The sequence below is a fragment of the Balaenoptera borealis genome (genome assembly GCF_965194805.1).
Source record: "Balaenoptera borealis genome assembly, chromosome: 15".
NCBI classification, from domain to species: Eukaryota; Metazoa; Chordata; class Mammalia; order Artiodactyla; family Balaenopteridae; genus Balaenoptera; species Balaenoptera borealis.
The window spans coordinates 15,264,843-15,277,837 of NC_138871.1; the positions used below are offsets into that span (position 1 = coordinate 15,264,843).

At 40.9% G+C, this 12,995-nt stretch overlaps 1 protein-coding gene across 1 annotated transcript in view; it reads right to left on the reverse strand.

Moving 5' to 3' along the window:
* The window catches only part of DNAH6 (dynein axonemal heavy chain 6), a 299,547-nt gene that overhangs the window by 24,670 nt on the left and 261,882 nt on the right, over window positions 1-12,995 (reverse strand). Inside the window, exon 69 of the mRNA XM_082357203.1 lies at window positions 64-183. Coding sequence (XP_082213329.1) covers window positions 64-183 — 120 coding nt within the window. The remainder of the gene's footprint in view (window positions 1-63; window positions 184-12,995) is intronic.

Below are 12,995 nucleotides of genomic sequence, written 5' to 3' on the forward strand. Positions count from 1 at the left end.
GAGAGATGCTGTCAACGACTTCTTGGAAAAAGTTGTTTTCCATGATATTGAAAAGTCACTCACCTGATTCAGAATATTTATAATCCTCTTGTAATGTTTCAGGAGAAAAAAATCTTTTCAAAACAGTACGAAGGCATCTTTGATCCCAGGTATCTGTAACTCTACCACCATATGTAATTTCACCTGAAAAGAAGTTTGCCTTTAAAAACATTGTTTGCTTTTAATTGATATGCATACCCACATTCTAATAGGTTTATTTATTCACACAATTATTTGGTACTGAAAGTGGAAATAGCACATTGAGTTTCTTCTATTACCCCGCCCCCAAAGATAATAAAAGTCTACTTTTAAAAAGCAGAAAAAAATCTAGTATATGTTCTCTCCCCTAATTATTTTGCTTTTCCCAAATAACTGAAACTAAAGACAGTGAGATCTATTTACATATTTCTTTCTTCTTCCTGTTTTGTTCTTCAAAAATATTGATTTTGGGTCTTATCCCATCATCGACTGTAGTATTCTAAAACAGACATACTTTCCATGAACCACTGTTTCTTTTGGGGGCAAATGAGCTAAATGAAACCAAAACATTTACAACAAGCCATTCAAACTCTATACATACTTTTTTTTTTTTTAAACATCTTTATTGAAGTATAATTGCCTTACAATGGTGTGTTAGCTTCTGCTTTATAACAAAGTTAATCAGTTATACATATACAATATGTTCCCATATCTCTTCCCTTTTGCATCTCCCTCCCTCCCACCCTCCCCATCCCACCCCTCTAGGTGGTCACAAAGCACCGAGCTGATCTCCCTGTGCTATGCGGCTGCTTCCCACTAGCTATCTATTTTACATTTGGTAGTGTATATATGTCCATGACACTCTCTCACCCTGTCACATCTCACCCCACCCCCTCCCCATATCCTCAAGTCCATTCTCTAGTAGGTCTGTGTCTTTATTCCCGTCTTGCCACTAGGTTCTTCATGGCTTTTTTCCCCCTTAGATTCCGTATATATGTGTTAGCATATTGTATTTGTTTTTCTCTTTCTGACTTACTTCACTCTGTATGACAGACTCTAACTCCATCCACCTCATTACAAATACCTCCATTTCATTTCTTTTTATGGCTGAGTAATATTCCATTGTATATATGTGCCACATCTTCTTTATCCATTCATCTGTCGATGGACATTTAGGTTGCTTCCATGTCCTGGCTATTGTAAATAGAGCTGCAATGAACATTTTGGTACATGACTCTTTTTGAACTATGGTTTTCTCAGGGTATATGCCCAGTAGTGGGATTGCTGGATCGTATGGTAGTTCTATTTGTAGTTTTTTAAGGAACCTCCATACTGTTCTCCATAGTGGCTGTATCAATTTACATTCCCACCAACAGTGCAAGAGAGTTCCCTTTCCTCCACACCCTCTCCAGCATTTATTGTTTCTAGATTTTTTGATGATGGCCATTCTGACCGGTGTGAGATGATATCTCATTGTAGTTTTGATTTGCATTTCTCTAATGATTAATGATGTTGAGCATTCTTTCATGTGTCTGTAGGCCATCTGTATATCTTCTTTGGAGAAATGTCTATTTAGGTCTTCTGCCCATTTTTGGATTGGGTTGTTCGTTTTTTTGTTATTGAGCTGCATGAGCTGCTTGTAAATCTTGGAGATTAATCCTTTGTCAGTTGCTTCATTTGCAAATATTTTCTCCCATTCTGAGGGTTGTCTTTTGGTCTTGTGTATGGTTTCCTTTGCTGTGCAAAAGCTTTTAAGTTTCATTAGGTCCCATTTGTTTATTTGTGTTCTTATTTCCATTTCTCTGGGAGCTGGGTCAAAAAGAATCTTGCTGTGATGTATGTCATAGAGTGTTCTGCCTATGTTTTCCTCTAAGAGTTTGATAGTGTCTGCCCTTACACTTAGGTCTTTAATGCATTTTGAGTTTATTTTTGTGCATGGTGTCAGGGAGTGTTCTAATTTCATACTGTTACATGTACCTGTCCAATTTTCCCAGCACCACTTATTGAAGAGGCTGTCTTTTCTCCACTGTATATGCTTGCCTCCTTTATCAAAGATAAGGTGACCATATGTGTGTGGGTTTATCTCTGGGCTTTCTATCCTGTTCCATTGATCTATATTTCTGTTTTTGTGCCAGTACCAAACTGTCTTGATTACTGAAGCTTTGTAATATAGTCTGAAGTCAGGGAGCCTGATTCCCCCAGCTCCATTTTTCGTTCTCAAGATTGCTTTGGCTATTCGGGGTCTTTTGTGTTTCCATACAAATTGTGAAATTTTTTGTTCTAGTTCTGTGAAAAATGCCAGTGGTAGTTTGATAGGGATTGCATTGAATCTGTAGATTGCTTTGGGTAGTAGAGTCATTTTCACAATGTTGATTCTTCCAATCCAGGAACATGGTATATCTCTCCATCTATTTGTATCATCTTTAATTTCTTTCATCAGTGTCTTATAATTTTCTGCATACAGGTCTTTTGTCTCCTTAGGTAGGTTTATTCCTAGATATTTTATTCTTTTTGTTGCAATGGTAAACGGGAGTGTTTTCTTAATTTCACTTTCAGATTTTTCGTCATTAGTGTATAGAAATGCAAGAGATTTCTGTGCATTAATTTTGTATCCTGCTACTTTACCAAATTCATTGATTAGCTCTAGGGGTTTTCTGGTAGCCTCTTTAGGATTCTCTATGTATAGTGTCATGTCATCTGCAAATAGTGACAGCTTTACTTCTTCTTTTCCGATTTGGATTCCTTTTATTTCTTTGTCTTCTCTGATTGCTGTGGCTAACACTTCCAAAACTATGTTGAATAATAGTGGTGAGAGTGGGCAACCTTGTCTTGTTCCTGATCTTAGTGGAAATGGTTTCAGTTTTTCACCATTGAGGACAATGTTGGCTGTGGGTTTGTCATATATGGCCTTTATTATGTTGAGGAAAGTTCCCTCTATGCCTACTTTCTGCAGGGCTTTTATCATAAATGGGTGTTGAATTTTGTCAAAAGCTTTCTCTGCATCTATTGAGATGATCATATGGTTTTTCTCCTTCAATTTGTTAATATGGTGTATCACATTGATTGATTTGCGTATATTGAAGAATCCTTGCATTCCTGGGATAAACCCCACTTGATCATGGTGTATGATCCTTTTAATGTGCTGTTGGATTCTGTTTGCTAGTATTTTGTTGAGGATTTTTGCATCTATGTTCATCAGTGATATTGGCCTGTAGTTTTCTTTCTTTGTGACATTTTTGTCTGGTTTTGGTATCAGGGTGATGGTGGCCTCGTAGAATGAGTTTGGGAGTGTTCCTCCCTCTGCAATATTTTGGAAGAGTTTGAGAAGGATAGGTGTTAGCTCTTCTCTAAATGTTTGATAGAATTCACCTGTGAAGCCATCTGGTCCTGGGCTTTTGTTTGTTGGAAGGTTTTTAATCACAGTTTCAATTTCAGTGCTTGTGATTGGTCTGTTCATATTTTCTATTTCTTCCTGGTTCAGTCTCGGCAGTTTGTGCATTTCTAAGAATTTGTCCATTTCTTCCAGGTTGTCCATTTTATTGGCATAGAGTTGCTTGTAGTAATCTCTCATTATCTTTTGTATTTCTGCAGTGTCAGTGGTTACTTCTCCTTTTTCATTTCTAATTCTATTGATTTGAGTCTTCTCCCTTTTTCTCTTGATGAGTCTGGCTAATGGTTTATCAATTTTGTTTATCTTCTCAAAGAACCAGCTTTTAGTTTCATTGATTTTTGCTATTGTTTCCTTCATTTCTTTTTCATTTATTTCTGACCTGATCTTTATAATTTCTTTCCTTCTGCTAGCTTTGGGGTTTTTTTGTTCTTCTTTCTCTAATTGCTTTAGGTGCAAGGTTAGGTTGTTTATTCGAGATGTTTCCTGTTTCTTGAGGTAGGCTTGTGTTGCTATAAACTTCCCTCTTAGCACTGCTTTTGCTGCGTCCCATAGGTTTTGGGTCGTCGTATCTCCATTGTCATTTGTTTCTAGGTATTTTTGGATTTCCCCTTTGATTTCTTCAGTGATCACTTCGTTATTAAGTAGTGTATTGTGTAGCCTCCATGTGTTTGTATTTTTTACAGATCTTTTCCTGTAATTGATATCTAGTCTCATAGCGTTGTGGTCGGAAAAGATACTTGATACGATTTCAATTTTCTTAAATTTACCAAGGCTTGATTTGTGACCCAAGATATGATCTATCCTGGAGAATGTTCCATGAGCACTTGAGAAAAATGTGTATTCTGTTGTTTTTGGGTGGAATGTCCTATAAATATCAATTAAGTCCATCTTGTTTAATGTATCATTTAAAGCTTGTGTTTCCTTATTTATTTTCATTTTGGATGATCTGTCCATTGGTGAAAGTGGGGTGTTAAAGTCCCCTACTATGATTGTGTTGCTGTCGATTTCCCCTTTTATGGCTGTTAGTATTTGCCTTATGTATTGAGGTGCTCCTATGTTGGGTGCATAAATATTTACAATTGTTATACCTTCCTCTTGGATCGATCCCTTGATCATTATATAGTGTCCTTCTTTGTCTCTTGTAATAGTCTTTATTTTAAAGTCTATTTTGTCTGATATGAGAATTGCTACTCCAGCTTTCTTTTGATTTCCATTTGCATGGAATATCTTTTTCCATCCCCTCACTTTCAGTCTGTATGTGTCTCTAGGTCTGAAGTGGGTCTCTTGTAGACAGCATATATATGGGTCTTGTTTTTGTATCCATTCAGCCAGCCTGTGTCTTTTGGTGGGAGCATTTAATCCATTTACATTCAAGGTAATTATCGATATGTATGTTCCTATTCCCATTTTCTTAAATGTTTTGGGTTTGTTATTGTAGGTGTTTTCCTTCTCTTGTGTTTCTTGCCTAGAGAAGTTCCTTTAGCATTTGTTGTAAAGCTGGTTTGGTGGTGCTGAACTCTCTCAGCTTTTGCTTGTCTGTAAAGGTTTTAATTTCTCCATTGAATCCGAATGAGATCCTTGCTGGGTAGAGTAATCTTGGTTGTAGGTTTTTCTCCTTCATCACTTTAAGTATATCCTGCCACTCCCTTCTGGCTTGCAGAGTTTCTGCTGAAAGATCAGATGTTAACCTTATGGGGATTCCCTTGTGTGTTATTTGTTTTTTTTCCCTTGCTGCCTTTAATATGTTTTCCTTATATTTAATTTTTGACAGTTTGATTAATATGTGTCTTGGCATGTTTCTCCTTGGGTTTATCCTGTATGGGACTCTCTGTGCTTCCAGGACTTGATTAACTATTTCCTTTCCCATATTAGGGAAGTTTTCAACTATAATCTGTTCAAATATTTTCTCAGTCCCTTTCTTTTTCTCTTCTTCTTCTGGGACCCCTATAATTCGAATGTTGGTGTGTTTAATGTTGTCCCAGAGGTCTCTGAGACTGTCCTCAGTTCTTTTCATTCTTTTTTCTTTATCCTGCTCTGCAGTAGTTATTTCCACCATTTTATCTTCCAGGTCACTTATCCTTTCTTCTGCCTCAGTTATTCTGCTATTGATCCCATCTAGAGTATTTTTAATTTCATTTATTGTGTTTTTCATCATTGCTTGGTTCCTCTTTAGTTCTTCTACGTCCTTGTTAAATGTTTCTTGCATTTTGTCTATTCTATTTCCAAGATTTTGGATCATCCTTACTATCATTATTCTGAATTCTTTTTCAGGTAGACTACCTATTTCCTCTTCATTTGTTAAGTCTAGTGTGTTTTGACCCTGCTCCTTCATCTGCTGTGTGTTTTTCTGTCATCTCATTTTGCTTGTCTTACTGTGTTTGGGGTCTCCTTATCACAGGTTGCAGGTTCGTAGTTCCCATTGTTTTTGGTATCTGTCCCCAGTGGCTAAGGTTGGTTCAGTGGGTTGTGTAGGTTTCCTGGTGGAGGGAACTAGTGCCTGAGCTCTGGTGGATGAGGCTGGATCTTGTCTTTCTGGTGGGCACATCCACGTCTGGTGGTGTATTTTGGGGTGTCTGTGGCCTTATTATGATTTTAGGCAGCCTCTCTGCTAATGGATGGGGCTGTGTTCCTGTCTTGCTAGTTGTTTGGCATAGGGTGTTCAGCACTGTAGCTTGCTGGTCATTGAGTGATGCTGGGTCTTGATGTTGAGATGGAGATCTCTGAGAGATTTTTGCCGTTTGGTATTACGTGGAGCTGGGAGGTCTCTTGTGGACCAGTGTCCTGAAGTTGGCTCTCCCACCTCCGAGGTACGGCCCTGCTGCCTGGCTGAAGCACCAAGAGCCTTTCGTCCACACGGCTCAGAGTAAAAGGGAGAAAAAATAGAAAGAAAGAAAGAAAGAGGCTATAATATAGTGAAGTAAAATAAAGCTATTATAAAGCAAAGCTATACAGACAAAATCTCCCCCAGAAGCATATACATATACACTCACAAAAAAAAAAGGAAAAGGGGAAAAATTAATATATCCTGCTCCCAAAGTCCACCTCCTGAATTTGGGATGATTCGTTGTCTATTCAGGTATTCAACAGATGCAGGCACATCAAGTTGTTTGTGGAGTTTTAATCCGCTGCTTCTGAGGCTGCTGGGAGAGATTTCCCCTCCTCGTCTCTGTTCGCACAGCTCCTGGGGATCAGCTTTGGATTTGGACCTGCCTCTGCGTGTAGGTCGCCTGAGGGCGTCTGTTCCCCGCCCAGACAGGACGGGGTTAAAGGAGCAGCTGCTTCGGGGGCTCTGGCTCACCCAGGCCGCGGGGAGGGAGGGGCATGGAGGAGGCGGGGCGAGCCTGCGGCGTCAGAGGCCGGCGTGACGTTGCACCAGCCTGAGGCGTGCAGTGCGTTCTCCCGGGAAAGTTGTCCCAGGATCACGGGACGCTGGCAGTGGCGGGCTGCACGGGCTCCAGGGAGGGGCGGTGTGGAGAGTGACCTGTGCTCGCACACAGGCTTTTTGGAGGCGGCAGCAGCAGCCCCAGCGTCTCACGCCCGTCTCTGGGGTCCGCGCTGATAGCCGCGGCTCACGCCAGTCTCTGGAGTTCGTTTAGGCGGCGCTCTGAATCCCCTCTCCTTGCGCGCCGCGAAACAAAGAAGCAAGAAAAAGTCTCTTGCCTCTTCGGCAGCTGCAGACTTTTTCCCGGTCTCCCTCCCAGCCAGCTGTGGTGCGCCATCCCCTTCAGGCTGTGTTCACGCCGCCAACCCCAGTCCTCTCCCTGCGATCCGACCGAAGCCTGAGCCTCCGCTCCCAGCCCCGCCCGCCCCGGTGGGTGAGCAGACAAGCCTCTCGGGCTGGTGAGCGCTGCTCGGGGCCGAGCCTCTGTGCGGGAATCTCTCCGTTTTTCCCTCTGCGCCCCTGTTGCTGTGGGATCAGCGCTGTTAGCTGCGGCTCGCGCCCGTCTCTGAAGTTCGTTTAGGCGGCGCTCTGAATCCCCTCTCCTCGCGCACCAGGAAACAGGGAAGAAAAAGTCTCTTGCCTCTTCGGCAGCTGCAGACTTTTTCCCGGATTCCCTCCCGGCTAGCTGTGGTGCACTAACCCCTTCAGGCTGTGTTCACGCCGCCAACCCCAGTCCTCTCCCTGCGATCCGACCGAAGCCCGAGCCTCAGCTCCCAGCCCCGCCCGCCCCGGCGGGGGAGCAGACAAGCCTCTCGGGCTGGTGAGTGCTGGTCGGCACCGCTCCTCCGTGCGGGAACCTCTCCGCTTTGCCCTCCGCACCCCTGTGGCTGCTCTCTCCTCCGTGGCTCCGAAGCTTCCCCCCTCTGCCACCCACAGTCTCTGCCCGCGAAGGGGCTTCCTAGTGCATGGAAATCTTTCCTCCTTCACAGCTCCCTCCCACTGGTGCAGGTGCCATCCCTATTCTTTTGTCTCTGTTATTTCTTTTGCCCTACCCAAGTACGGGGGGAGTTTCTTGCCTTTTTGGAGGTCTGACGTTTTCTGCCAGCGTTCAGTGGGTGTTCTGTAGGAGCAGTTCCACGTGTAGATGTATTTCTACTGTATCTGTGGGAAGGAAGGTGATCTCCGCGTCTTACTCTTCCGCCATCTTCTCTCCTCCTATACATACTTTATAAATCATTGATATTAAGCCAAGGAAGAAAGATAGATCCAAAGTGAAAGAGACAGCTTGCCTCACAGAAATTATGTTATGGGGAATTACAATGTATTGGTATCCCATCTCTTTCAACAGAGAAATTATGCTCCATCGTCATCCCCAAGTTACAAGTAGGAAAGATATCTATTCTGCATTGGAATGATTGTACTGCTGGATGATATGATTCCTTGGAAAAATTCCAGACCCATTGCTATAATTCATTATTCACCTCTGTAGTGTTCTGAAAAGGATTTTACTTATGATACTGATATTGTCAACTTCTGAATCCTTTGAATGTTCATCCATTCTCATCTCCATCTCTTTCATTATGTCAAGAAGATTTTTTTAAAAATTCTTTTTCAAGCTGAGGTGGTTGGTTGAGAGTAAGTTATTTGTGTTTGGAATCTCAGTAATTTATTTCTTCCAGGATAGCAACGTCCTGGCTTGTACCTATCTTCCCTCTCCTGTTGAGGCACTTCTGGTCAGTCTTACTGGCTCAGCCACTTAGAGTGAGGGGTTGGGGAGTAAGTGCCAGAGCTGATGGTCAAGTAACTGACTCCCTGTATTAGCAATTCTAAGAGGGAAGAAAGAGATGCTGCTGTACTTTCCTGAGAATACTCTTCAGTCACTCTCTGGGAAATCTTGCAACACGAAGTTGGGTTAAATCTTTGTGGTGGGTCCATCTAGCTTCAGACTAACTTGGATCCTGAGGGCTAGATGGGAATGTAAAGGTCAAGTTTCTTCAATTGCATCATGGTGTCTGGGAAAGGAGGGTGGCTGGGAAAACTCAGACTCCAATAATTAGTCAGTGGTGAGAGGAAAGAGTTGCCCTGAAGTGCATTATTCTAAAAAAATTTTCGGGGACTTTCCTGGCGATCCAGTGGTTAAGACTCCACGCTTCAACCGTAGGGGGCCCACGTCTGATCCCTGGTTGGGAAACTAAGATCCCACATGCCGTGCGGCAGGGCCAAAAATTTTTTTTTTAAACAAAAATATTTATATTTTGAGAAGAAGCACAGAAATATTTGCCTTAAAAATCATCAGACTTTGTGATTCTGTGTCCAGATATAGTGTTATGTTTTTCTTGGATCAAAGTGAGCAAACCAGGAACTCCAATAATTTGATTCAGGGTAGATGACTCACTTTTAGGCTTACTTTTAGGAAGGAGTCTTCTGGGTTTAGAAGACAAATGTTGGGAGGGGGCGTCTACCATTCACGTCCACCACCTGTCCTGGCCCAGGCATCACAGTTCCTGAGGGTCTTGTTGCAAATCCTGATGTGGTGTCTTCCCCTTCTCTTCCATTCTTATCCCTGTGGGCTGGCTCAGGGATGGCCCGACACAAACTGGATAGACCTTAGGTTTGGCTCTGTCTTTGCCCACTTTGAGCTCAGAGCTGTCTCTTGGACTTAGGCATCGCTGTAGCTTACTCTATAAAATTTTAAGGACCGTTCCCCCTCCTCCAACCCCAAATACCTTCCCATATTTAAAGCCTCCTTAATCTTTCTCTGTTTATTCTCTCCTGTCTAGTCTCCCCCTTGGTGTTGCTGTATCCCCTTGTTCAATTCTTCGTCTTGCTTTTGTTACAGCTTTATAAGTTGTTGCACCTGTTCCCAGCCTAAAAGACTATAATTGCCAACCATTGCTTATAAGGTAGAGCCCAAATTTATTAACAACACACACAGGCTTTCAAGATGTGCCCGCAGATCACCTGTTTTTAGTTTTGTTGAAGATAAAGCTTTCCTCCATATACATCTCCTCTTTATACTCTGCTCTGGCACTTGTGAACTACTCAGTGTCTACAGGCATGCCACATCCCGACACTGCTGGGCTTTTCCATCACTGTTCTCTCTGCCAGTGTGCTCTCCTGCCTCTTCTCTCCTGCTGAGCCCAACCCACCATTCAGTGCCCCACTCAACCACTGCCTCCTTGGTGGAGCTTTCCCAGATTCCTCCAGGTAGCGTTATTTGCTCCTTCTGAATTCCCACAGCATTGTCCATACACTTCTATTTTGGTAATTGTCATACCATATTGTAATTTATTTATTATCTCCACCCCATGAGGTTTTGGTAGGCAGGGGCTACATCATCTTTGTATTTCCAGCATTTAGCATAGTGGTACTAACCTGTATTTTCTGGATTAATCCATAAATGACTGCCTAAAATCCCACCACAAGTAAATATAATTGCCTGGATAAAGCATTGCCTTTTTTTCTCCTATTTTTTTTTTTTAAACATTTTTGATGAGCTACACCTTGAAAATCATGTCACTTAAAATTTACATGTATAATTAAATAGTTTTTAGTAAATTTACAAAGTTGTGTAACCATCACCATGATCTAATTTTAGAACATTTCTATCAACCCCCCAAATAAATCTTGTGCCCATTTGCAGTCACCGTCTATTTCTTATCGCCGGCCCCATGCAATCACTATCTTACTTACTGTCTGTATATTTGCTTTTTCTGGAAATTTCACATAAATGGAATATACAACATGTGATATTTTGTGTCTGGCTTCTTTTACTTAGCATAAAGTTTCTGAGGTTTATCCAAGTTGGAGCATGTATCAGTACTTTATTTCTTTTTTATGGGGGAGTAATATTACATTTGTAATATTGTATGGATAGACCTCACTTTATCATTTATTATTCATCAGTTGATAGACATTCATGTTGTTTCCACTTTTGGGGATTATGAATGATGCTGTTATGAACATTTCTGTACAAGTTTTGGTGTGGACATGAGTTTTAATTTTCCCTGGTATATAACTAGGAGTGGAATGGAATTTCTGGGTCATATGGTAAACCTATTAAAACATTTTCCAAAGCAGCAGCAACATATTACATTGTCACCAGCTATGTATGAGGGTTCCACTTTCTCCACATCCTTGCTAACATTTCTTACTCTTTTTTTTTTTTTTATTATAGTCATCCTAATGGGTGTAAAGTGGTATCTCATTGTGGCTTTAATTTTCATTTTCCTGATGACTAAGTGAGCATCCTTTCATGTGCTTATTAGGCATTTGTATGTCTTTTTTTTGCGAAATGTACATTCAAATCTTTTGCCCGTTTAAAAATTGGATTATTTATCTTCTTACTGTTGTTGGAGTTCTTTATATACTTCGTATACAGGTGCCTTATCAGATATATGATTGCAAATATTCTCTCTCAGTCTGTGGCTTCCTTTTTCACTTTCTTGATGGTGTTTGCTGAAGTGTAAAAGCTTTACATGTTGAAGAAGTTGAATTTATTATTTTTCTTTTATTGCTAGTGCTTTTTGTGTCATATCTAAGAAGCCATTATTAACCCAAAGTCATGAAGATTTATTTATATGCTTTCTCCTAAGAGTTTTATAGTTTTAGCTCTTACATTTAGATATATCACTCATTTTGAATTAATTTTTTGTGTGGTGTAGGATAAGGATCCAAGTTCATTCTTTCGTAGATGGATATCCAATTGTCCCAGCATCATTTATTGAAAAGATTCTCCTTCCCCCATTGAATTGTCCTGGTGCCTTTGTTAAAAATAAATTGACCAGGGGCTTCCCTGGTGGTGCAGTGATTAAGAATCGCCTGCCAATGCAGGGGACACAGGTTCGAGCCCTGGCCCGGGAAAATCCCACACGCTTCGGAGCAACTAAGCCCGTGCTCCACAACTACTGAGCCTGTACTCTAGAGCCTGCGAGCCACAACTACTGAGCCCATGTGCCACAACTACCAAAGCCCACGTGCCTAGAGCCCGTGCTCCACAACAAGAGAAGCCACCACAATGAGAAGCCCGCGCACCGCAACAAAGAGTAGGCCACGCTCGCCACAACTAGAGAAAGCACACGTGCAGCAACAGAGACCCAACACAGCCAAAAATAAATACATAAATACATTTTTTTAAAAAAAATAAATTGACCATAAATATAAGGGTTTATTTCTGGATTCTCAATTCTGTTCCATTGATTATATGTCTATCCTTATGCCAGTACCATATTGGTTTTTTTAAAAAATTGAATTTAGTTGATTTACAATATTGTGTTAGTTTTAGGTGTAGAGCAGTGATTCATTCACACATATATGTTTATATATCTATATATTTTTTTCCGATTCTTTTCCTGTATAGTTTATTACAAGATATTGAATATAGTTCCCTGTACTATACAGTAAGTCCTTGTTGTCTCACATTCTCTTAATTATTGTAGCTTTGTATAACTTTTGAAATTGGGAAATGTAACTCTTCTGACTTCATTCTTTTTTTTCAGGATTGTTTTTGCTTTTTGGGGCCCTTTGCATTTCCATCCAAATGTTGTAATCAGCTTGCCAATTTCAGCAACAGTGTCAGCTGAGAGTTTGATAGGGATTGTGCTAAATCTATAGATCGGTCTGGGGATTATTGCCACTTTCACAATATTGTGTCTCTCAATCCACGAGCATGTCATGTCTCTTCATTTATTTAGATTAATTTCCTTTGGCAGTGCTTTGCAGGTTTCAGTGCACAAATCTGCACTTCTTTTGGTAAATTTATTCTTAAGTAGTTTATTCTTTTTGATGTTATCATGAATAGAATTAAAAGTATTTTCTAATTGTTCATTGCCAGTGTGTAGAAATGCAGTTGATTTTTGTATATTGACTTTGTATCCTACAACCTTGCTGAATTCATTTGTTACTTCCAGTTTGTGTGTGTGTGTGTGCGTGTGTGTGAATTCCTTAGGATTTTCTGCATGCAAGATCTTGTCATCTGCAAATAAAGATAGGTTTACTTTTTCCAGTTAATCTGGATGTCTTTGATTGCTTTTCCTTGTCTGATTTCCCTAGCTAGAATCTTCAGCACAACATTGAATAGTAGTGATGAAAGCAGATACATCTTTGTCTCATTCCTTTCTATCCTTTTCAAAACACAGTTACTTCCACAGCAGTAGAAATTGAGGTAACCAGAAAGGTCAAGTGTTCTAGGAGAGAAGGAAGGAA